At 43.7% G+C, this 26502-nt stretch overlaps 1 protein-coding gene across 10 annotated transcripts in view; it reads right to left on the reverse strand.

The window, feature by feature from the left end:
- LOC119654275 (potassium channel subfamily T member 2) overlaps positions 1-26502 on the reverse strand; it is a 766604-nt gene that overhangs the window by 157546 nt on the left and 582556 nt on the right. For all 10 annotated transcript variants that reach the window (XM_038059612.1, XM_038059632.1, XM_038059605.1 and 7 more), the window contains one exon: positions 23074-23337. In XM_038059612.1, the coding sequence (XP_037915540.1) occupies positions 23074-23337 (264 nt within the window). The remainder of the gene's footprint in view (positions 1-23073; positions 23338-26502) is intronic.

A 26502-nucleotide genomic window follows, 5' to 3' on the forward strand; every position in this document is an offset into this window, starting at 1 on the left:
ATGATAATTTTCCAACCCCCGCGCACACCTCTTTTGCATTAAATGTCAGATTTGAGCTTTGGACAGTACTAATTGAAATCTATCCTTTAATACTCCAAATATGCGATAAAAATAAATGCGATAAAAATAAATGTGCACCCTCTTACACATGTCAAGACACCCTTAACTTTAACGGAAAAAGATGTTACTCACCCCATGCGTGGGGTTCATAGTTTCCACGTTTTCACCCAATTTCCAATCAACAGGACTAATCATTTCCGAGAAAATGCCTATGACAGGCAGGCAGCCGGACGGTTACACAGAAAGACAGACCGATTCTACTAGGATTCTATTTTACGCAAAATCCTAAAGGAGCGTTGGGATCTCCGCTTCACTTGATTTTGTAAATCCGTTACGTAGAAGGGAGATGTGGAACGCTTCAATAGACACTAACATCTATCCAAAAACACCTCGAATATGGTGATGACTTCCGGAAAACAGGTAATACCTGCTCGCCTCTCGTAATGGATCTTGATCAAACACCTCTATATTTGGGGAGGGAGATAAGCAAAGTCAGAAGAATCTTCTGCAAAACCAAAGTTATTATGTCTAACGGGTTAACACACTCTTCCTACCCTGAACGATCGATTGGCTTACCTAAATAGCGTTATTTATCCCGATGGTGGATGCGCGCTGACTATTAACATTACCCGACGCGTCAACAGTACTGAATGCGCCTTTGCTGTTTTGTCTAAGATATAGCAATGGCGATACCTTATCATGTTGATGGTATTCCGCGCCAATATTTTCTGTGCTTTTATATGGGAGCACCCCACGCAAAGAGGCCATTACTTTTACACGAAATTCCCAAGCCTCCCTTAATGCCCACCTCTCTCGTGTAGTAGGTGTGTTCTGGTTCGACACGCACAAGCACAGAGCAGGTGACAGTAGACGTGCTGATTGCAAGGTGAAAGCGGTAGTTAATCGGCCACACTATAGAAAGGCGGCAACTTAATTGGCATGCAATACAATCGATTAACCCAGAGTGAGACGAATGGGTGTAACTAGAAACATACATATGTAAAGTAAAGGATAGTAAGCTCCGTGGGAAAACTTGGGAGAAGCTAAAATACATTTTGATGAATCGGCAACGACAGGTCGAAATCATGGAAGACAAAATCATACATGCTGTTGAGATAGGTAAAAATAAATTATCAAAACTACCATATATTCCTGTGGTTTTTGACATCTCTCCGTTTGTACGTAATATAGAAGTCCACTCAACTAGCGACATTTCTATTTGAGGAATGTCTAAACTGACTGGAAACGACAAGGCACACTGGACACTGCAAACTGCGGCAGCATAAATTTCCGATACGTAAATGAAACACTGATAGATGAGCCATTGAACACTTCAGTCGTTCTGTTACACATTATGTATGTTACTTTTAGACCTCGTAATATGGATTCACCCTTACAACTGAAAGAGGCTATAAACATTTTCTCTGAGAAAGCAGCGTGCATGTTGAACCAAAGAGGATCAGCAGCGTTGATAGATCAACGAAACAAATTATGGGCTTTCCGGATCATCATCATCAGTGGCGTGACAATCGGTATTCGGGGTCTGTCTCGATTGGAAGTTCTTGTCTTTTGGTTTTGATTTTATCAATGACTGTGCAAACAGCATATTGGCAATAGTATTTACCATCAGTGGTGGTCGATGTTGGCCTTTTAGTACAAAAGTACTAAATTTAGAACTTTTTGAAGTTCATCAGAACGTCAGTACTTTTCCTCATTTCTCAGTAAGTAGTTAGTAGTTAATTAAACAGGTACTTACGCTATCTGAAGTCACTTCGTAAAATATCTCAAAATTCTCATAAAATCGCAAAAAGGAAGTAGGGGTCTTGGTGACGACCCACAACACAATAAAGGGTTGATACCTTATAACACACTAAATTCGATGTAAATTGGGGCGACCCACTGAAGAAGTGAACAATGTGATGTCATTCTCATAAAAATTCTTTCAAAAGCGCTACGTTATGGAAGAACAGTATTGTTGGTAGCATAGTTTTACAGTCACTCGGGCAGAAAAAACGCGTTTTCCCCTCAAAATAACCAAGAAAGCAGCCTGCCTTTGTGAAAGAGTGTATTATAAAAGTCTTGGCCATTTAGTTTTATGGCAACAGTAAATACAACCTATTTGGGTTTTATAAGTAAGCTAAAGTGGATTACATGCAACTTTCAAGAATAATGCCGGGAGCAAGTTAAATTGACGCTTCAAAGCGACCAGAAGTAAAAAGAACATGAAAAAGAAGAAAGGTATAGAACAATCCTTTGCCTTCCGGCAGGACAACAACCCTAAATACACTTCACTCTCAGCACGAGAAGGGTTATTGTACAATGCCCCACGCCGATTTTAATTGCCTCCCCAATCGGTAAATCTTAACCTGGTTGCAAATCAGTCGTCCCTGTTCAAATTTCATACACTCCATATTTCCTCAAAACAAGTCGGAATACCGGAAGCTCGCGCTTCGGGTATAAAGGTTTTGTGTTCATCTTATGTGAGAAACTTCAACGCACATTTTTCTGTCCGTATATAGCTACAAATCTAACATAATCCTTCATATTTTTCCAAACTACGAGACATACGTACATATTACAGCCATAGATATCACGCCCACCCTAAACAAACAAACTGCCTATTACCGAATACTGTACACATATATGCACGTATATAAATTGATCGTACCCATATTTCCGATTTACTTCTTATATCTATTTGAATTAGGCACTACCCGCAAAGTTCATTAGCACGCATCTATTATATACCTACATACACATATGTCTGGTTGACAAATAACTAAAAAACTAAAACAAAATAATTCTCTGCGACCCAATTCATAAGAACTCATTTCGTTGTGGTATTGAGGAATTGATATGTGATGATGACGTCATGCAGGTTATAGAGTCCACAAAATTCACGAAAAATTGTGAAGTTTCACCCCCTATAACTTTGTTAATAATAGTTGGATTTTCTTCAAACTTGACCAAACTGTGCATTATGTTCTTCATTACACGTATGCCAAATTTTGTACTCAGGAAGTGAACATAAGGTGGGTGCCGGGTAAATTTCTAAAATGTGGAAATATCCTATTATTAACTTTATTTGTGCAAATATCGCAACCGGATATATTTTGAGACCTAGATTTCGTAGAGATGCACCACTGTGATTTTTTTCAGATTTTTCGGTTGGCTAGGTTCTGAAAACGAGACCTGTTACACTTTTTGGGGGTCATATTTTGAGCCCTCACTCCCCTATGTTTCACCCAATATCAAATATTGAACCAGTTTCGAAAAGTACTAACTGAGACCTTTCATTTGATACCCCACATGGCTACATTCTGTGAAAAAAAAATGTGCACCCTCCATTCACATGTATGGCGCAAGATGGCGCCACTTACTGCATGTCAAGGGAACACCAGATTACATACTCTCACCAATTTTCGTGACAATCGGTCTAGCCGTTTCCGAATAAATCGGGTGTGACAGACAGACAGACGGACAGACGGAAAGAAATTACGCCTGCATTAGAATCGGGAATCGTATCATCACTTCCAAGCCGGCCATCAAATACTTGGGGGTGATGATAGACGGAGGACTTAATTTTAAGCAGCACATAGAGCATACTTGTAAACGCGCATCCACCACGAGTATTTCTCTGGCAAAAATGATGCCGAATGTAGGAGGCCCGCGGCATACTTGCAGGCTGCTCATAGCCAGGGTGGTGAGCTCTATCATGCTGTATGCAGTCCCAGTTTGGGGAAAAGCACTGCAGGTTTTAGGCAATACACATAAACTGACTGCGGTCTACAGAAGAACATCCCTAAGGGTGTGTTCTGCCTTCAGGACCGTCTCAGACGATGCAGCGTTCGTCATCTCGGGAATGATGCCGATTGACATCCTGGCAACCGAAATGATGAACATTTATAACACCAGGTCCATCTCTCCCTTATCTCAGGTGAAAACAGCCGAAAGGGAGAGATCCATAAGCAGGTGGCAACAGCGATGGGACCAGTCAGAAAAGGGTCGTTGGACTTACAGGTTGATCTCTTCCATCGGGGAGAGGCTGGAGAGAAAGCATGGGGAGATCAATTATAATCTCGCCCAGTTTCTCACCGGCCATGTAGGATACCGTCAATACCTGTACAGGTTTAAATTGGACATCTCGCCTAATTGTCCAAACTGCGGGGTCCCAGAGAACCCGGCGCACGTTTTCTTCCAGTGTCCTAGGTTATTGGAAGAAAGGAGGAACCTGGAGGAAACTCTAGGTGAAGTGCTATCACCGGAAAATTTTGTCCGAAGAATGGTAGCCCGTTAGGAAGACTGGGATGCGATCAATTCCATGATCGCTGTAATCCAGGAAAAACTGCGAAAAACAGAAGAAGTGAGGAAGACGCGGTTACGAACCCCGCGGGTAGATGGAAGGAGACCTAGCTAAAGTAAACTAACTCCGCCCCGTGATGTAATACCTAAAGGTGGTCCCACGGGGTAGGGGGGGAGTCGGGGGTGGTTTTAGTGGGTAAAAATCCCACACTCTGGCATGCCCATGCCAGAGTCTTTTGAAGATTTCCACCCCCTAAAAAAAAACAAATCGGGAAACCGGAAGCTGGACGCTTCAGGTACGAAAGGTTTTGTGTATTTCTTAGTACGTAGCACGTAATATATCCATATATTATGTGAGAATATCCACTTTCGGGTGATATTGACATTCATAGTCTTCAATTTTCAAAGAAACAACAAATTTGAAGTATTATAACTTTGTTAGTAATAGTGCGATTTCCATCAAACTTGGTATGATCATGCTCTACATTATAGCCTATATCATTGCAGAATTTCGGGCCGCTAGGATGAATCTAAGGGGGGTTTCCAGCCAATTACAAAAAAGTATAGTAATATACTATTATTAACTTTCTTTGAACAGATATCGGTATGAAAGGTATTTCGGAGCCAAGGCACCATATATTGGCAACCTCCTGATTTTTTTCAGATTTTTCGGTTTGGTAGTTTCTGAGAATGGCCCCCTTAAAGAAATGATCACTTTCAACCCCCCGCACTCCCCACATTTCCAAGAAATGTCAAAACTAAGACCGGCTTCGAAAAGTACTAACTGGGACCTTTAATTTGATACCCCACATGACTATATTTGATGAAAAAAAATTTTACACCCCTCTTTTGCATGTATGGGGACCCCCCCTTAAATTCGACGTATAAGGATGTAATTCACTGTATGCGTGAGCGTTCACAGTTCCGACCTTTCTACCAAATTTGGTGTCAATCGCTATAACCGTCTCCGAGAAAAATGCGTGTGACGGACAGACAGACAGACAGACAGACAGACAGACAGACAGACGGACAGACAGACAGACAGACAGAGGTCTGCAAAATCTTTGGATGAGGAGACCTTCATAGAGGTGTGGTTAGATCAGCCTGATAAAGCAGGCACCTCTACGGAAAGAGCCGTCCATCTGGCTCAATGCATTGCCAAAGCGTGTGACGCGTCCATGCCTAGAAGGTGTTCATTCCCCAGTAGAAGTCCAAACTACTGGTGGAATGATGAACTGACCGGCCTTCGATCAGCCTGCCACCGAGCCAGAAGAGTGGCTCAGAGGGCGGTAGGTAGAGTCGAACAGGGACAAAAGGAGCGCGCCTATAAGGCAGCCCGCAAAAACCTCAAGCTCGCCATCCAGCGAAGCAAGAGGGAGTGCTTTAAGGAGCTCTGCTCAGAAGCGAACATAAACCCGTGGGGGAATGCCTACAGAATCGTGATGGGACGATTCAGAGGCCGCTCATCTCCGCAGATCACGTGCCCCACCCTCTTGCTAAAAATCATCCAGGGGTTATTCCCCCAGCAAGAGGAGAGCACCGACACATTCCAACCACCTCTGAATGTGGCGGCAATTCCGCCAGTCACCAGAGACGAGCTGTTGGATATCTGCGGTAGAATAGGAGACAACAAAGCGCCGGGCCTGGACGGAGTACCGAATAAGGCCCTTAAGCTTGCCGTGAAATCCAGACCGGACATGTTCGCTGAGTTGTTCGAAGCGTGCATGTCCGAGGGGATATTTCCAATGGCATGGAAGCGGCAGAAGTTGGTACTTCTGCCTAAACCAGGTAAACCTCCAGGTGAACCGTCGTCATATCGACCCATATGTCTCCTGGACACGGTGGGGAAAATGCTAGAGCGGGTAATCTATAATAGATTACTCCCGGTTGTTGAGAGCCAAAGCGGCCTTTCGGATCGGCAGTATGGGTTCCGTAAAGCCAGATCAACCATTGATGCCATCAAATTGGTTACTGGCTTGGCCGAAGATGCAATTCACGGAAAGGGTAGTACCAGCAAATATTGCGTGGTAGTAACCCTGGATGTGAAAAATGCATTCAATTCGGCCAATTGGAATCTAATACGGAAATCTTTAGCGAAGGTTGGTATTCCCGCCTATCTCGCTGCTATCGTCGTTAGTTATTTAACTGAAAGGAGGCTCTGGTATGACACCGATGACGGACCGCAGGAGTACGTTGTTTCCGCGGGTGTCCCGCAGGGCTCCGTATTGGGCCCACTACTGTGGAACATCATGTACAACGATGTATTTAATCTTCCCCTCCCGGGGGAAGCCACAGTGGTGGGTTACGCTGACGACATAGCGCTGGTTGTTGTCGCAAAGCATCTTGAAGATGCTGAGTTATACTCAAGTGAGGCAATCGGTGCTGTTAAAAGTTGGCTAAAGAGCTCTGGTCTGACACTTGCGGAGGAAAAAAACGGAAGCGGTCTTCATCACTAAGCGCCGGAAGAGAGATTACGCCTGTATTAGAATCGGGAATCATATCGTCACTTCCAAGCCGACCATCAAATACTTGGGAGTGGTGATAGACAGGAAGCTTAGCTATAAGCAACATGTGCGGTATGTTTGCCACAAATCATCCACTGCAAGTATGGCCCTGGCAAGGATGATGCCGAACATTGGAGGGCCACGGCATACCTCTAGGTTGCTTATAGCCAGGGTGGTGACCTCGATCATGCTCTATGCGACCCCAGTTTGGAGGGAGGCGTTGTGGATGTCAGGGAACGCTACCAAACTGAGTTCAGTCTACAGGAGGACAGCCCTGAGGGTATGCTCTGCCTTCAGGACTGTCTCAGATGATGCAGCATTCGTCATCTCTGGAATGATGCCGATTGACATCTTGGCAGATGAGATGGCGAACATATACAATGCAAAGCCAACCTCTTCCTCATCGCGGACGAGGAAGACTGAAAGGGAGAGATCCATAAATAGATGGCAAGAGCGGTGGGAACGCTCGGGAAAGGGCCGGTGGACGCACAGGCTCATTCCTGCCATCAAGGAGTGGTTGGAGAGACGACACGGTGAGATTAATTATAATCTCACCCAGTTTCTCACGGGGCACGGAGGATATCTCCAATACCTTCACAGGTTTAAATTGGAGACCTCACCCGATTGTCCAAATTGCAATGGAGTCCCAGAGGACCCAGAGCATGTATTCTTCCACTGTCCGAGATTTGTGGAAGAAAGGAGGAATCTAGAGGAGACTCTAGGGGAGATGCTGGTACCAGAAAATCTGGTGCCGAAAATGCTAGCACATCAAGAGAATTGGGATGCGGTAAACTCCATGATCGCATCTATCCAAAGTAAACTGCGAAAAGCAGAGGAGAGGAGAAAAACGCGGTCACGTGCGCCGCGTATAGAAGAAAGGTGACAAAGCTAGAGTGAGCTGACTCCGCCCCGTGATGTAATACCTTATGGTGGTTCCGCGGGGCAGGGAGGGAGTCGGGGGTGGTTTTAGTGGGTAAAAATCCCACACGCTGGTGTGTCCAGACCAGTGTCTTTTTGAAGATTTCCACCTCCTCAACAAAAAAAAAAAAAAAGACAGACAGACAGACAGACAGACAGACGGTAAACCGATTTTAATAAGGTTTTGTGTTTACACAAAACCTTAAAAAGACGGACAGACGGACAGACAGACACCGTCTCGATTCTAATAAGGATTTGTTTCACACAAAACCTTAAAAACTAAAACAAAATAATTCTCGGCGACCCAATTCATAAGAACTCATTTCGTTGTGGTATTGACGAATTGATATGTGATGATGACGTCATGCAGGTTGTAGAGTGCACGAAATTCACAAAAAATTGTAAAGTTTCACCCCCTATAATTTTGTTAATAATAGTTGGATTTTCTTCAAACTTGACCAAACTGTGCATTATGTTCTTCATTACACGCATGCCAAATTTTGTACTTCTGGGATGAACATAAGGGGGGGGGGGTGCCGGGTAAATTTTTAAAATGTGGAAATATACTATTATTAACTTTATTTGTGTAGATATCGGAACCGGATATATTTTGAGGCCTAGATTTCGTAGAGATGCACCACTGTGATTTTTTTCAGATTTTTCGGTTGGATAGGTTCTGAGAACGAGACCTGTTACACTTTTTGGGGGTCATATTTTGAGCGCTCACTCCTCCATGTTTCACCCAATATCAAATATTGAACCAGTTTCAAAAAGTACTAATTAAGACCTTTCATTTGATACCCTACGTGGCTACATTCTGCGAAAAAAAAATTTGCACCCTCCATTCACATGTATGGGGAGCCCCCCCCCCCTTAAACTTAACACAAGATGGCGCCACTTACTGCATGTAAAGGGATCACCAGATTACATACTCTCACCAATTTTCGTGACAATCGGTCTAGTCGTTTCCGAATAAATCGGGTGTGACAGACAGACAGACAGACAGACAGACAGACAGACAGAAGCTAGGTGAAAGTGTGAACCGCATAAGGCGAACACAGAAGGGCGACCTATTGCTGGAATTCAAACCAGGCGAAAACAAGTCAGAAGACTTGCAGAAAAAAATCGAGTCGTCACTGGGTGAGGCGGCAGAAGTGAAGCTCAGTCAAAATCGTGTGGTCATTGAGTGTAAAGACTTGGACGAGATCACAACGAAAGACGAAATTTGTCAAGCGCTACGATCCCAGTTGGGAATACAGTCGGTCCAGGAGCGAGATATTCTACGGCTGAGGAAGGCATATGGCGGCACACAAACTGCGTCCATAAGCCTAACACTTGAAGCGGCCAAAAAGGCTATCACAGCCAGTAAAGTTCGGATTGGCTGGGTCGTCTGCCGACTACGAGAGCAGATAACTCTAAAAAGATGCTTCAGGTGTTTGGAATTTGGGCACGTGGCGAAGAAATGTGCTAGCGTTCACGATAGGTCCGACCTGTGTCGTAAATGCGGAAATAAAGGCCACATTGCAAAAGCCTGCGAAGAAAAACCCAATTGTCTGTTCTGCAGGCAAATAAACGACATTGACAGCGCCCATGTCACAGGCAGCAGCACATGTCCGGTGTATAGGAAGGCGATCAACACTATGCGCAAATGAGGTTCCTACAGCTAAACCTGAACCATTGCCAAGCGGCTCAGGACCTGCTCTCCCAGACGATATTCGAAAACAAAATCGACGTTGCTATTATCTGCGAGCAGTACAAAAACCTAGACAGTGGAGTATGGGTCGCGGATAAGAGCGGAAAGGCAGCGATATGGACATGCGGAAATCGGGCCATAGAAGGAACCACCAAGATCCTCGAGAATGGCTTCACTAGAGCAAAAATAGGCGGAATATCTATTTACAGCTGTTATGCGGCTCCAAGCCTTACGACAGAGGAGTTCCATTCTTTGGTGGAGAGGCTAGTAACAGACGCACAAAACCATAGTCCTAAGATAGTGGCTGGAGATTTCAACGCATGGGCTGACGAATGGGGCAGCCGAGAAACGAACGCAAGAGGACGAATATTACTCGAAGCTCTTTCTCGTCTGAATCTTGTAGTGCCTAACACTGGATGCGTGAACACTTTTCGTAAGAGAGAAATGGGGTCCGTGATAGATGTCACTTTTGTTAGCGATGTTTTAGCTAAGGATCTGCAGTGGTATGTCAGTGACGAATATACACATAGCGACCACCAGGCCATTATTTTTGAAATCAGACATGGAAAACGATTGAAACGGTCTCGGACGAGAGCTGAAAGGTGGGCAGCTAATAGGTTTGACGAGGAGATTTTCGTAGAGGTTCTGCAGCAAAATACAGCGCTTGAAGGAAGCGCAGAAAATAAAGCTCTGCAGATTGGCGAGAAGTTGCGACGGGCATGTGACGCATCCATGCCAAGGTATGTTGTATCGCAGAAGCGAGCTCCGAACTTTTGGTGGAATTCTGAAATCGGAGAATGCCGCAAGGCCTGCCTCAAGGCCAGAAGGCGCAGTCAGCGAAATAGAAACCGATCTGGATACGAGCAATTACATGAAGAATATAAAAACGCTCGGAAGAAACTACATGTGGCCATCATGAAAAGTAAAAGCGAACACTTTAAGCGACTGTGTAATGAAGCTGATACGAACCCCTGGGGTGGCGCCTATAAAACCGTAATATCGAAAGTTAAAGGCAAACGCTCCCCACCGATCTCTTCCCCTACTCTGCTTGATGAGATAGTAACGGATCTTTTCCCGCAGAATGTGAGTACCGCTGACCTTCCCACTGTCGAGATAGACACCGCCGAAGTTCCAATGGTAACCGAAAAGGAGGTCCTCGAAGCTGCGGATAAAATTGTTGGAAACAAAGCACCTAGCTTGGATAGCGTCCCCAATAAAGCTCTGAAGGCAGCAGTAAAAATAGCTCCAAATATGTTTGCCGAGGCGTTCACCACATGCCTTAAAGAAGGAGTATTTCCTACACAATGGAAGAAGCAGAAATTAATTCTAGTCCCCAAGCCAAACAAACCTTTGGGTGAAGCTTCGTCCTACAGGCCGATATGCCTTCTTAATAATACTGGCAAACTATTCGAACGAGTAATCTATAACAGATTAATTCGAATTGCCGAAAAGAATGGCGGTCTCTCCGAAAATCAGTTCGGTTTTCGAAAGGGGAGGTCTACAACCGATGCACTTGTCCTAGTAGCTAACACAGCTAAGACCGCACTTGACGAGGGCAAATGTTGTGCAGTGATTACACTTGATGTGAAAAATGCCTTCAATTCCGCTAGATGGAGCAAGATACTTGAGTCCCTAATCAACTTAGGCGTGGCGAAGTACCTGGTGCGTATTGTTGCCGACTTCCTAATCGATAGGACTCTGTGCTGCGAGTCAGATGAAGGAATGAAATCCTACCAAACGACATGCGGAGTTCCACAAGGGTCTGTCCTAGGGCCACTCTTGTGGATTATTATGTATAACGGGGTACTGACCCTAGACCTTCCTACTGGTGTGGCTTCCATTGGTTTCGCGGACGATATTGGTGTGACGGTTGTTGCACGCCTTCTCGAGGAAGCCGAGCTCTATGCAAATGAAGCAGTCTATGAGATTAAATCCTGGTTAATGAATGCTGGTCTACAGCTCGCAGAGCATAAGACGGAAGTAGTACTTATTACCAAGCGGAGAAAGTGCACTTCCATGAAGATCAAAGTTGGAACGCAAACAATTTATTCCAAGCCTGCACTTAAGTACTTAGGTGTAATGATTGACCAGAGGTTGGATTTCAGATTGCATGTGGAGGGTGCAGCAACCAAGGCATATAACATCGGAGCGCTGGTTGCGAGAATGCTACCAAATATAGGTGGCCCAAGGCCGAGCCGTCGACTCCTTATTTCAAGGGTGGTCAGTTCGATCCTACTGTATGCAGCCCCAGTATGGGCAGATGCACTGGAAAATACAATAAATAAGAAAAAGATTGGAGCTGCGTATCGCATAAGTGTACTCCGAACATGTTGCGCTTACAGAACAATTTCTACTGAAGCAGCTTGCGTGATAGCAGGAATGATCCCGATTGAGATTCTGGCGAAAGAAACACAACGACTTTACGATCGAACGTACCTCACCGGAGAATCTCCTGCCCGTCGGCGACAGTTCGCACGAGCTGAAACTGTCGCGGAATGGCAAGAGAAGTGGGACGAGTCAGAAAAAGGCCGTTGGACTCACAAAATCATATGGGATATCCGGAAATGGATCGAACGACCTCACGGCGAAGTAGGTTTCGACCTAACTCAATTCTTGAGCGGACATGGAGGCTATCGAGCATATCTGTATCGATTTGGGCGTGATGATTCGCCATATTGCCCACAGTGTGCAAACATCCCAGAGGACGCAGAACACGTCTTTTTTCACTGCCCCAGATTCGAAACCCAAAGGGCTACATTAGAAGCTACAACCGGGGAGCACTTTACACCCGAAAATATCATGGAGCTTATGGTGAAAGCCAAGGGGATATGGACCGAAGTTGAAAAAGTTACTACAGCCATCGGAAAGAAGCTTAGGCAGGAGGAAGTCATCCGAAAGAATGAACGCGAGAGGAACACGAATGTTGACATGAGCGCAGAATAAATTCTGATCCAGCCCCGCGACGTAATACCAAATGGGAGTCCCGCGGGGAGAGTGGAAGGAGAAGGAGGTGGTTTTAGTGGGTAAGAGTCCCACATAACCGTGTGGCAGGAGCCTGCGGTAGCTTTTGAAGCTTTCCACCTTCCATCGGGAAAAAAAAAAAAAAAAAAAAAAAAAAAAAAAAAAGACAGACAGACAGACAGACGGACAGACAGACACCGTCTCGATTCTAATAAGATTTTGTTTCACACAAAACCTTAAAAAGGTTTCCGAAAGGCGTTGTAGGAAGCTGGGAACGGTATTCTCCCCATGGTATTCAATACGTTTTCAGTCCGACCCATCGTTGCTTAACAGCTGCAATTACATACATAACATAGAAATTGAAACTGAAGTTTAAATTTGCTCGATTTTCCTTAGAATCCGTTCATTTTTAAGGTTTTGTGTAAAACAAAACCTTATTAAAATCGGTTTATTGTCCGTCTGTCTCCCCGTTACACGCATTTTTCTCGGAGACGGTTACAGCGATTGACAAATTTTGTAGAAAGGTGGAAACTGCGAACGCTCACGCAAACAGTGATTTACATCCTTTTACGTAGAATTTAAGTCGGGGTCCTCATACATGCAAAAGAGGGTGTACATTTTTTTTCATATAGTCATGTGGGGTATCAAATGAAAAGTCTCGATAAGTACTTTTCGATGCCGGACTTAGCTTTGATATTTGTTAGAAAGGTGGGGAGTGGGGGGGATTAAAAATGATCATTTGTTTAAGGGGTCCATTCTCAGAAACTATCCAACCGAAAAATCTGAAAAAAATCAGAAGGCTGCCACTATATGGTGCCTGGGCTCCGAAATACCTTCCATACCGATATCTGTTCAAATAAAGTTTATAATAGTATATTTCCATAATTTTTAGTAATTGGCTGCAAAACCCCCTTAAGTTCACCCTAGCACCATAATAGAGCGGTGGAAATCGTACTATTACTAACCAAGTTACAATACGTCAAAGTTGTTGCTTCTTTGAAAATTCAAGTCAATAAATGTTAATATCACCCGAAAGTGGATATTCTCACATAATATACGCATATATTTATGTGCTACGTGTTAAGAAATACACAAAACCTTTCGTACCTAAAGAGTCCAGCTTCCGGTTTCCCGACTTGTTCATTATATCATCCCATAAATATCCAGATGTGCGCTCATTAACTTACTCTTGTCTAGAGAAATTTTTCGCAGTGCACGAACAATCACTTTACACGTTATACATGGGCAAAAACAGAGGTGAAAATCTGTTCTTTTTGTTTCAACCTAAGTAAGCTCAGATAAAAGTACTATTTAGTACCGTTTTATTACATTTGTTAATACCATAAATTTCCCACTTGCGACAACAGCTGTGCTGCATTTTCTGATCATATTCCAGAAGTTCCTGCAGTTCCTGCGATTCGGATAATATTTGTGGCGAAACCTTCTTGATATAGATTAATGATGTTCTAGGCGTATGTAGCCATCTTTTTAAGTGGAATAAGTACGAATATGCTTTTTCTGAGAAGGATAGGTGAGTGTGTTTACGCACTGAGTATTGTACTCCGACAATAGTATGTTCGTTGGGGGTCAATTATAAAGCAGCTAATCTTGTGAAACCACATATGTTGCCATTGGTGAAACCTGCAGAAATCTACAAATCTTTTGCAATCACCAAGACAAGGTTTCCTCATTATATGTCCAGGCAGGGTGCTGTCAGACCACCAGTCATTTCTATCTCTTTCACTCATTTCTATCCCTTTTACATGACAATCACCTAATTCGTTATGTGAATCCTTAACTCAGTGGACTATCATGGTAACGGGAAAATTTCTTATCAACTGATGACGCGTGACGATGCTATCCTTTTGCATAGGAAGATGATGGTTGATCTTCTGTGCGACGATACTATCACCCTAAGGCAACACAAGCCCAAACCGGGAACTTTCGAAGCAATTTGAAATATTTACACACCTTAGGCATTATTGTTGATATGACTTCGTGACTGGGTCAGGCTCTCGTAAAGGACAGCACGGCGTTGAAACTGCTAGTCGGGGGGCGGTTCGACGTCTGGGCGCCACAACCACCAGGAGCATAGTTCCGGCACTTCCGCACTTCAGCAGGTTCGCGTAGGAAGCGGATGAAATGGACTGAAGAAATGAACCTCTTCATCATCCATTCCTACTACGAAATAACGGCGGGGGCGGGTACAACATCTTACCGCCTTTTGTTAATCGAGAGTCGATGGGGGCAGAGGCGGCGGCATCAACAACACCACGCCGCACTGCAGGGAACAGTTTCAGTACTCGCCGAAGCAGTCTTCTTCAACATCCAGCTGAGGTTTCCGTTGAGGTTCGGACGAATTCCAAAGGGCGTGTATAGAATTTTCGGGTATGGGTCCTTTGCATAGACCAGGTATTCCCAGGCTCTATCCATCTCCAGCAACTGCAAGAATTCTATCTCATATCAATAATGAGATGCATCTCGGCTGTGTGTTGACTATAATCACTTGCATATTGTGGTGCAGTTGCGGCTATCAGATTGCACGGTCAGTAGATTCGCGTTCGTGTTATTGGTTTGAGTGAACAAAGAGATCCACCATGGAAAATTCGTTTGAAACGTTGGCAGGACTCACTAAGGCAGGACATTGCTAGGCTGATTCAGATCAGCACTGGCAATGCCAGCAGACCGGTGAGAAATAAAGTGGAGAGGGTTTACAGGAACTATGTTATCATCAGTGAGACACCCGTAGTTGAAATTCTGGACACAAAAGCAGAAACTTTCTGTCATATACAGGCGGTTACGACGGTATGGCGAAAGTCATTCCAGACGTGTCCAGAATGCAGCATACGCGAGGAACCAGCGGAGCTTTTTCAGATCTCGCAATGAATTCCAACAGAGCACATCCAGACAGTATATTTTTCGGTGGCGGAAGCACAAGGGTATTGGGGTGGACTTTGGGGTTTACGTGCCCAGCATGCTGAGCATGCTGAGTGAATCAGCGCCGAAGGTACCCGCCATGCCAATACACCTGGCATGAATTTTGCGAATGTTACCGAAGAGCAAGTTCGACGAGTTATAAACAGCTCGAAGAACAGGAGGGGCCCAGGTCTGGATCGGGTGCAGAATTTCTGGATAAGAAATTTACCAGAGTACACAGTCGGTTGGCACATAGTATAAATCAGATCATGAGTCGGCCGGAAGAATTTCCAGGGGATTTGTTGTCCCTTTGGTTTTATATGACACTAAACCCCATTTCATGGCTACTGAATGAAGCTAGAGGGCATGGTTTTGCAATAAAGTACGGCCTACGTGCTAATTGCGAACTGACACACTTGATGTACTTAGATGACATCAGGCTGTATGCTGGTACTGACGACCACCTTAGAAGTCTGTTGCGAATAATAGACATGTTCAGCCGTGATATTCGGATGGAGTTTGGATTAGACAAGCATCGAATCCAAGCCATCCACAAAGATCATCACGACCCGCATGCCGGACATAGCATTGGTGATCTCCACATCGAAATTATGACCGAGACGGACTTCTATAAGTACCTTGGAATTCTGCAAGGAACCCATGCTCGAGATATTGATCTGAAGGATGCTCTGCTGTCCGAATTCCTGCGACGTGTAAACCTGGTGCATGTATTCGCTATCCCTTCACTGGCTTATGCATTTGGAATTTTGCCGTGGGCGAAGACCGATCTGGAAAACGTCCAGCGGTGGATACGGGCTGCTATGTCCAAATTCCGAATGCATTATTCAAACTCTGCCGTGCAGCGGATGAACCCGCCTCGTGACATCGGAGGTATCACGGCTGATCACGGAACATGTCCGGCTTACCGATATGAGCCGCAAGCAGTACTTGATAGATCTGCTTACAGCATGTGTTGAGACCGGAAAGTTCTAATTGATCGCCATACTGCACATTATAGGCCTACTGTTAGTTGACAAGACGAGTCGCTCCGCGTATATAACTGACGTTGCTTTCCCCCATAATAGCAACATTGAAAGGCAATATGTGGAGATGAAGGTGAATTATGAGCCATTGGCTCGGAAATTCAAAGAAATTTGGCATCTCGAGCGGGTGGTTTTAGTTCCCATAATATTGCCAGCTACAGGTACTGTTCCCTCACGGCTTCCCTTGATGTTCTGGGGCTTTCACACAATCTGGTTCAAACATGCAGAAGTACACCATTCTGCATACGTGCTCGATGTTGCGGGGATTACTCGACGGATTCTCCCATTAACCTACCACCGGCCAGTACCACCAGCGCCACTTAACTTTTTATGTAGGTAGGATCGTCCGAGCCTAAATGCTTGGCATTTAGTACTAGTATTAGGTAAAATCCGGCATCTGCCGAGGGTGTGATAACTCGGAAATAAAAACAAAAACTCTGCAGGAATGGGCGCAGAGCTCTTTTCCTTCACTTTCCAATCATCATCCCACATGAGTTCTGTTGGATACAGAGGTTGTCGTCGTTTTGGTACCCACAAAACAGAATGTCAACGGATAAAACCTCTTCAGTAGCGGCCGTGGCAAAACGAGTAACACAATTTTGGCGTGCGCAAAGCGGCTCTGCCAACTTGAGGCCCAATTTGCGTCGATGCCACGGTGGACGCCACACCTTTTAAATACCCGCTCGGTAGGCTGGATGAGGAGGCAGTCAAGCTTTCCTTCGACGTGCTAGCGGACTGCGTCTACAAAAAGCGGAAAAACGAACTCATTATGTCTACTCGTTATGTCTGCAGAGACTTCCGGAGAGCATACAGGCAGGCCATCTTGGAATGTATAGTTTAGAAGTTTCTGGATATGTTGCGCCCCCCTCCCCCCGTCTATAAAATCCATGAGGTTTGCGGGTGTCCTGTGGTTGGCGAGGTATCGTGGGATACTTCAGCAGACGGCAGCGCTAACACCCACTATTTCGACTATTTATTGGAGAGGGTTGGGAAGGAGGGCGACCGGAATAGTAGTTCGTTGAAATGCTCAACAAGTGTCGGAGCGTGCTGGTACACCAAGAGTTCACGGAAAAGCCCACTACATACACCAGCCTCTGCACTTTTTTGCCAAAAAAAAAAACGGGAACTCTGGAGATGGCAATTCTAAATGCTGCATCAAGCTGCCTTAAATATTTATGACCCCGCAAACCGGCCCCACTACCTAACCAAGGCGCTGAGGAATATTCGACTAACACAATCGCTAAAATGGATGGATACAGTCAAATACATATAAGTCTAGGACTTCAACGAAAGTTTTTTTGGCGCTTCGTTATAGCGGATATCAGTATCTTAGGCGCAGACTTACTTGCACTATCAATTGCAAGCGGATTTACACAACAGTGATCTGTTGTCGACCTCACAGCCTCTTCTAGTCCATCCAGAAAAATCCCAACTAATATTCTTTCCATCATTTCTAAGGACGTTGCCGTCCCACATATATGCGCACTTCTGCAAAAATACCATACTATCACTACCGAGCGTAGTCTCACTGGGAGAGTTATCTTTTCAAGGTACAGGAGTTCGCGTTCTTAAGCACGGTATTTACAGGCTTTCTGACAGCTCTTGGTCTTTTCCACTTCACAAAGTAATCCAAAACAGACGTCTAAGTGCCCAATCGTTTGCAGACAGATACTCCAACAGTTTATGCAATCTACCGCCTACTGCCGTATTCTTTCTAATTTGATATTTGTCCCGGCATATCACAAAATCGCTATCGCTGTCACTCCCTGCTACGAAATCTTCACTTTTGTTTCATATATTCTGATATTGTGGAAATTCATATAATCGCAGGTGAGATTGCCCCGCCACCTGTTCACCAAAAAGAGGCTCTCCTCGAAGTGTATATCAACGTCGAGTCTAAAATTCGACGGAGGAGCAGCCATTTACGAAACGGCCTCATTCGATTCTGAACACACTGAAGAGATCGCAGATGGTCGTGACTCCAGAATTTGATTCTTTAACAAATAAAGTTGATACACAACAATAGACTGTAGTTGAAATATTTGTATAATAGATGAAGTAATACGAGTATTAAAGTAATGTTTTAACAACACTATTTTGCTGTAAGTGTGTCCCCCATAGTTCCAATAAAGAAAAAGTTTTTAAGCGAATACTCAGTATCTATTAATTTTGTAAATGGAAATTATAGAAAATTTAAGAATAATACATAAAACTAGAACACATTCTACGTAAGATATAGCAACTCCAACTATATCGAACTACTATACTTCATAATTCTGCAAACAAAGGTAAAGTTTTCCAAGCTTTATCCATCACTAAACCGAACAAATTGCCGTATTTTCCCTGGAAATCCCGGAAGTTAGGAAGTGCTTCCTTCATATGTTTATTGATACAGAAGGTTGAAAACAAAAGTTCCTGGCCACGTGTGTCCTAGACGGAATAAGTTATTGTTTGCAGAAGTTAATAGAGAAAACATATCAATTTCCCAAATTGCATTCCATGAGTAATTGCACCAATTTACTGGAAATCTAATAGGTACAACGAGGAGTCTTTTATTGAGTGATAATGTCCTCCAGAAGTTTATAGTTTGTTAAAGCAATTATTTTGTTGCACCGAATTTAAGATGCTTTTTGATGATTATTGGATATAAAGACCGATTTGTTCATGAATAGCATAGAGCTAGAGTAAGGATTCGTAATTCAAGAATGAGTGGCGTTATTGGGCTACAGATATCCTTCCCAAGGCACAAAATTGATTCTGTCTTTAAATGTTTGAGAAGGGAGAGGAGGTTTGTTTCGAAAGAAGAATTTCTATCAAGAGGTAGTAAAACTTTGTGATTTTTTTTACCACTTTTTTTTATCCGCTAAAATGCTTCCTTTAAAAATTATATCCGAAAATATTGTATTTTTCTGAAGAAACATTTTTTAAATGACCGAAAAAGTGTCTTATGTGAGTGAAGTCTTGATGTCGATTTGCAAGTAATTTGGAAGCAAATTTTGTTTTAGAGCTTATTTGATGTTAATATGTTGTGGATTATGTCTCCAGTACTTGAATATTCATCCTAGAATAAGAGGTGATGCCAAAACGTCATTAGAAGGTTTTGTCGTGGGTAACTAGTCTTTTTCACAATTAAATTAACGTCAGTCTGCATTATATCATAAAACTCCTAAACACGAGAAGCACCAACATCATTTATATCCCAAGGGGTTTGGCGTGAAACACAATCAAGAAAGACAATGGTCCAGAAATTCCAGGTACGGTAAGGCAGTAAAACCTCAATGTAAGTTGGTTAAACAAAGATAGGTTACTAATGCGGGGCCTGAAGGGATCCTAAATCTGCTTCCAGTAGCAAAACTGTCCCCAATATTGCCGCGACCGTTACATCAATTTAACTCAATGGTGGTATTACAATGTCATTTGATTGTCTTAACTTTTACTCGAAAGCTGACGCCACGCGCATAGTGCAATCTAAGCGTTTCTCCACTGAAGAAGTTAGAGACGCCCATAGACCATGCATTTCACCAAGGAAGAATGTGAGGCTTAAGGATGTCCATTTTGGACCTGCTGGGTAGCGTAGGCATCGTAGATTAGAGGTAGGACATGAATTTTCTTAAAATTTTAACTCTCAAAACTTTAAAAGCGTATTCTCGAAACCAATTTTTCAAATTGGGCGAAAATCTAGTGCCTCCAGTTTTCAATCAATCAAATCCAAATTTGAACTGTAGTTTTATAATAACAGTTTTTAGATCAAGATCAATAGCCATATTATTTATGATGTTTAACATGCTGTAGAAAAAGCCGGAAGTCAGCGATGTTGGGTAAACGCTAGCCCAAAGACTGTCGACTGAAAATAACATAGTTACTTTACTCCAATAAAGATTTAGTTCAAGTATCCTCGCTTTCCGTGCAGATGTGGTGAGGAGAACTTGCATGTCATCGGTTCATTGTCCCCCGCAACAAAAAGTAACTCGTAAAGGTAAAGAAGTATGTAAGGAAGTTTTAGGCAACAAACTTGATTCTCAATGAATAACATAAAATCATACCAAGAGGTCCTGTACTGTACTTTAGCCACACGAGCGCAGCTATCTTTTGTGACGACAATCAGAATCGATATTTGCAATCTTGAGGTAACACCCAGACCCGAAACTAACTTCTTTGCAACTAGAATCGCATCTAAGGTAAGTAGAAAACAGGCTTCAAATGTGGAGGATGAAAGTTAACGAGTCAAGGTGTGTACAAGTAACTCACATTTCGCCAAAAAGGAAGATCAACAACATTGCTTTACCCCAATCGAATGACGTTAACTAAGTGGGGATACACCTTGATAGAAGACTCACCTGGAAATGGCATATAGAGGCGAACAATTAACAGCTTAAATTAAAGTTTACAAATTTCTTGTGGATAAGTCACAAAAATCACCACTTTCTGTGAACTGTAAGCTGCTTAAGTTTGCATGGACTTATGGGACTCAACTATAGACCTCTGCCAAACCATCTACTTCAACCGGCCTCAGTTTAAGATTTTGAAATGTAAATCCGGTACTCTATGGTATTTCCGCAAACTTGACCCCATAAAGACATAGAGACCACCACAATAGTGAAAGAAATTAAATGTTCCGCTAATAAACACTTTGCCAGGCTGAAAAGTCACCCCAATACAATGGCTAAGAGAATTTTAGCTCAAGCGATTGAAAACAATTCACCCCCCGGGATCTCGTCAAGGTGTATGTACTAGCATCAGTTTGAAAATGTTCCTCTGTTTTTGAATAAATAAATTAATATGGATCACGGCCCCCCAAAAAAAATGTGCTCATTAACATACTTTAAATTACTCCCTCGACGATTACCTACCTTTTCGTGGTAAGGGGAGGGGACACCTGAAGCCAAGCGATAATCAAAACCCCAAGCCAAGGTGTGTCTACTATGCCGAGGGCTGAATGGTCACAGGGGTTAAGATGTGGCAGTAAACGGTGAACTTTGGATACCAGGCGACCCCCAGTTTCAACTAGCCTTGCATCGGCAAAAGGTGCTCTGCCAAGATCGACCTACTTTGGCAAAATAGAGGAGAACGGCAAAGATGCCCCTCAATCGTGCTCTGAAGTGTGATTCAGACGCTAGCTGGAATCGCTATAAAGAGGCACAGAAGGATCTAAAGAGGAGCATAAGATCATCATGGAGACGCTTTTGCGAAGAGACTAACTCTCTTGAGGTAACCTCAAAACTGAAGCGGATTCTGGTTAAACAACGTAGCCAGAAACTCGGTTATTTACATTTGTAGAACGGGAGGTAGACAGAAAGCGATGAAGAAACAACACACCATTTGCTTGAAGTGCACTTCCCAGGCAGCATTCAAAATCTAACCTCGGAGCCAACAGGTGTATACAGCCTTCAACCGAGAGACTGGAATCTGGCATGCAAAGTAGTATCACTGGAGCGAGTAAAATGGGCATTTAACTCGTTCCATATATAGAAGTCTGCAGGTCCGGATGGCATCATTTCTGCGCTAGTAATAGAAGGAGTTGATGGCCTGAGTCTACATATTCGGAATATATATCGCGCGTGCCTAACTGACGCCTATATTCCAATTAACTGGCGTGATGTGAAGGTGTTATTCATTCCCAAACCAGGAAAACCCACCTACACAGACGCAAAAAGCATCCGACCGATCAGTCTAACGTCTTTTCTAATAAAAGGACTAGAAAGACTAGTAGATCGGTTCATAAGGGATACACACATTCCTAAGTGGCCACTTCACCATAGGCAACACGCCTACCAGGAAAGCAAATCCACGGAGACAGCACTCCATGAACTCAGGGCAAAAATTGAAAAGGCGATGTCCGAAAAATAATACGCCTAAGCGCATTCATGGACATCGAAGGTGCCTTAAATTATGGCCGAGACTGAACTTTGCTAACAGCAGGAAGCTGCTAACGCAGATTCAGAAGCTTGGCTGCCTAAGTATTATTGGACCGATGAGTGTTACGCCGACTGAGGCACTTGAAGCTATTCTAAATTTACCCTCGATTCACTTGGAGGTGAAGCGGAAAGCAGCCAGTGACGCATATAGACTTGATACCATTGGAACGCGGAAATGTGGCCAATCACACGGTCATGCGTCTATCTGAAATTCCTTGGCAAACATTCGGTAGCTCTGATGCCGACCGATCGTATGGTTTCCAGATTCGTCTTTGAAAAGACATACGCTGTCGTAATCACCGAAAGAGAAGAATGGCCGACAAATGGCCATGAGTCTTTTCAGATTACAGACTTAATAATCTTCACCGAAGGGTCAGTAATGGAGGGCGGATCGGGCGCAGGGATGCTCTGAGGGAATCCGATTATAGAACTGGCCCGACCCCTCGAAAAAATGACGGCCATATTCCAGACGGAGGTATATGCCATTTCACTGGCAGCCGAAGAAAGGTGAAATCGTGGCTTAGACTTATAAGAAAACAAATATTACGAGCACTTAGTGCTGATTTTAGTTTTATTCTGTAAGATGGTATGTTATAAATAGTGCTGTCTACCATAGTGTCTGAACCCATTTTTTCTTCATCATATCCAAAGGTACGCAAACTTTTTGATCCTTGCTCGACAAAAGTGAAAAGTCAAAGCCAACGAAGCAGAATAGCAACAACAAGGTAAAAGCAAGTGACGAGAAACATAATTTCGCTTACCTGGATATAGATGACACGCTGCGCCCAGATAGGCACTTGAAGGATCATTCGCATCGTCGTGTCAAGTTCCATGGGACTCAGGAGCACCACGTAGAAATCCTGGAGAAGCGGATGGGCGTAGAACTCGTTCAGGAAATCCATTATAGTGTCGGCGTGCAATGTTGTCGAGCACACTACAACATGCTTTTCGCTTTGGGCACGATGTGACGAATAGCTTCCTCCCAGCTTCTGCCGTTCCATCCATGTGAAGGCCAATTGCTCGAACTGCAAGAGAAGAAGACGAATCTGATGGAATCATACAGTAAAACATCGATGCCAAATGGCTTTTTATTACAGAGCAGATTATGGGGATAACGAATTTCACGGAGATGCGTTACGAGTCAACTGTGTTTTTGATTGCGGAAAAAAAGATATGTCTTTTCGTGGAATTGATGATTGCTGGTATTGCATTTGCTGAGCTACGTGTATACAACGTAGAAAGAATTACTGAGTAGTTCGAATAATGGCACATCGAATACTGGACAGATTTATTAAGGGAAAGCTGCCCACTTCTTTTTTATCAAGATTTGGCAATTGGAATGTTTCTGGTAGAGTGAATGGGTGTGGATGTCATTTTGCTGATTTTCCCTAGATATATGCTTCTAAGCACTTGAAAGAATAATTATTTATGATACACAATCTGCTTTGCAGATAGAAAACGTGCAAGGTGTTCCGTTTGTGAGATTTTTCACTACAACTAGTTCTAGCAAAGCGTAGTTTGAACTTAAAAATCCATTTCAACTTCATGACAAAGATGGCAAAGAGGGTTTGACTGTTAGAAATCGGAAAGATGTTCTCATAATATACACTGTACTGCCGACATACAAGATGTTCTTCCGAATAGGGGGCCTAACCAATAACAATTTTGTGTAATGGTGTTTTGTGACTTCAGAAATCTAGAAATTTAAGTATTTTTTGGCAACTAGGAGTTGTTAGGAGTGAAATAATCGTACAAAATTTTGGGAAAAATCGCGTTTTTTGCATATAACTGCATAAAGCTAAAGCACTCTGAGCTCGAATTTAGGGTGCCTTAGTACAATTAACTCACAAACTTTTAAGGATGCGGGGTTAAGCATTAATCAACCGCAACAGTAAATGTAAAAAATCCGAAAAGTGTCCTTTATGTCCTCATGCAATATATATTCAGCCGACTATGGTAGTCAAAGGCTAGTATAGATTCCAGGGCGGAATGTGGATTGGTACCCACAATGAAACATAATACCCGGGAAACGCCTGATGAACCAACACCAATAATTATACTACCAAACCCTATCTCCACCTCCACGTGGTGACCGCTGGGAGCTATTTCTTAACGAAAGGCTGCAGATGGAGAAGGATAAAGGCGAGTCTCCCGCCCCTAAAAACGGGACAAACCGTACCAACTGGTTCTCCTGATTGGGGGTTGCGTAGGGCTGACAATTCTACACGGAAAACCGAAGTGACGAAGACACAAAAGGAACCTCGGACTGGATTGACAAAACAACGACAAACCCGCCAACGAAAACGGAATAACGATTTGCCTATTTTCTCGTGGAACGGCTATGCGAACGGCTATGCGCGGAAAGTTCACAAACAAACGTGGGCCTCTCCACACGAGACCACTTCAACCAAATTGACTACGTATTGATCGAACGCCGTCACCTCTCAGCGCTGGTGAATGTCAGAACATATAGCGGAGCCAATATACACTTGGATCACTATCTCGTTGGCATGGTGCTCCGAGCTCGGATGACAACGCCACCCAGAATCCCCTCTGACAATCAGCTGAGAGTTAACACTGAAGCCATTCACAACACAGCCCTCCTCAACACCTATAAGGGGGAAATCGATGCCGCAATAACCGCAGTCAACAAATCAACAAATGATCTTCACAATCACCTGAAGAGCATTATCATTAAAACGGCCACAAACATACTTAGCTCCAGCCGCAAAAGAAGTCGGCACCGCTGGTTGGACGATGAATGAAAGCTACCAACGGAAAGGAAGAATGCCGCATATCAAGTAATTTTGCATTCGCAAAGGAAGCGGTTACGCGCGGATACTTATCACGAACTCCGCCGAACGGAGAAGCGACTTCATAGGCGGAAAAAGAAAGCCTGGGAGAACCAACAAGTCTATGAGCTCGGAAAGTACAGGGAGCAACCGCACCAGGCGTGGAGGTTTTACCAGCAAGTCAGGATGAAACCTTGCACAACTCGATGTTCACCCTGCCGAGAAAGAGGGAAATCTGATTTCCAACAGAATGGGCATATTGGAGCATGGGTTAAGTATTATGATGAACTGTTCAACAACCAGAATATCGACGAGTTGGAGGTCCCGCTAACTGAAGACGACGGAGAAATACTGCCACCGGCAAGTATAGAAGAACCAATCGGTGCAATGCATTGGCTTAAAAATCTTAAAAGTCTCCTAGAGCCGATGGAATTACAGCCGAATTGGCTAAATATGGAGGCGACCAATTACAACATGTGGTTCATCAACTGATGGTCAAGGTATGGGACGGCGAATCTATGCCTGACGACTGGCAACGAGGAATTATCTGTCCCCTACATAAAAAGGGAGTTATATATAGAGGTATAACATTGCTGAGTACCATCTATAAGATATTCTCCGCTATCTTGATAGGTCGGATAAACCCATACGCCCAGAACATCGTTGACCCATACCAAAGAGACTTCATTCCTGGCAAATCAACAACAGATTAGTTTTCTCTGTGCGATGGAAAAACTGTTGGAATATGGACATCAGTTGCACCATTTTTCATCGATTTTAAAGCTGCCTATGATAGCCAGGGTAAAACTTAATTGGTAAGACTGACTAGGCTAACCATGACCAATGTGCGAGGCCAGATAAAAGTGTCTCGATCTCAAGACCATTCGGTATCAAAAACGATCTACGACAAGGGAATGCTATATAATGCGTTTTCTTCAATATGGCCCTTGAGAAAGTACTCCATAACACTGAGGTAGATGCGAGGGGTACGATCTTCTTTAAGTCCACTCAACTATGGCCTATGCTGACCATATCGAAGTCAAGGAAGAACGACCCGAGACGTACAAACTGCCTTCAATCAGAGCGCGCAGGTGGCGCGAGATCTTGAATTCCACATCAATGAAGGCAAGACAAAATATATGGTGGCAACGTCACCACCAAAAAACCAACAACATCAAATCGCACTGGTCAAACGGGAAGAATAAAAATAGGAAACTACAACTTGGAGATCGTTGATAATTTCTCCTACCTAGGATCGAAAATCACAACCGATAACAGCTACGATGATGAAAACCGCGCAGGGTTGTTGGCGCCTATTTCAGCTTACAAGAACTGTTCCGCTCGAAACGTCTCACAATAGGGTCAAAGCTCGTACTGTACAAGACTATGATCTTGCCA

The sequence above is a fragment of the Hermetia illucens genome, chromosome 1 (genome assembly GCF_905115235.1).
Source record: "Hermetia illucens chromosome 1, iHerIll2.2.curated.20191125, whole genome shotgun sequence".
NCBI classification, from domain to species: domain Eukaryota; kingdom Metazoa; phylum Arthropoda; class Insecta; order Diptera; family Stratiomyidae; genus Hermetia; species Hermetia illucens.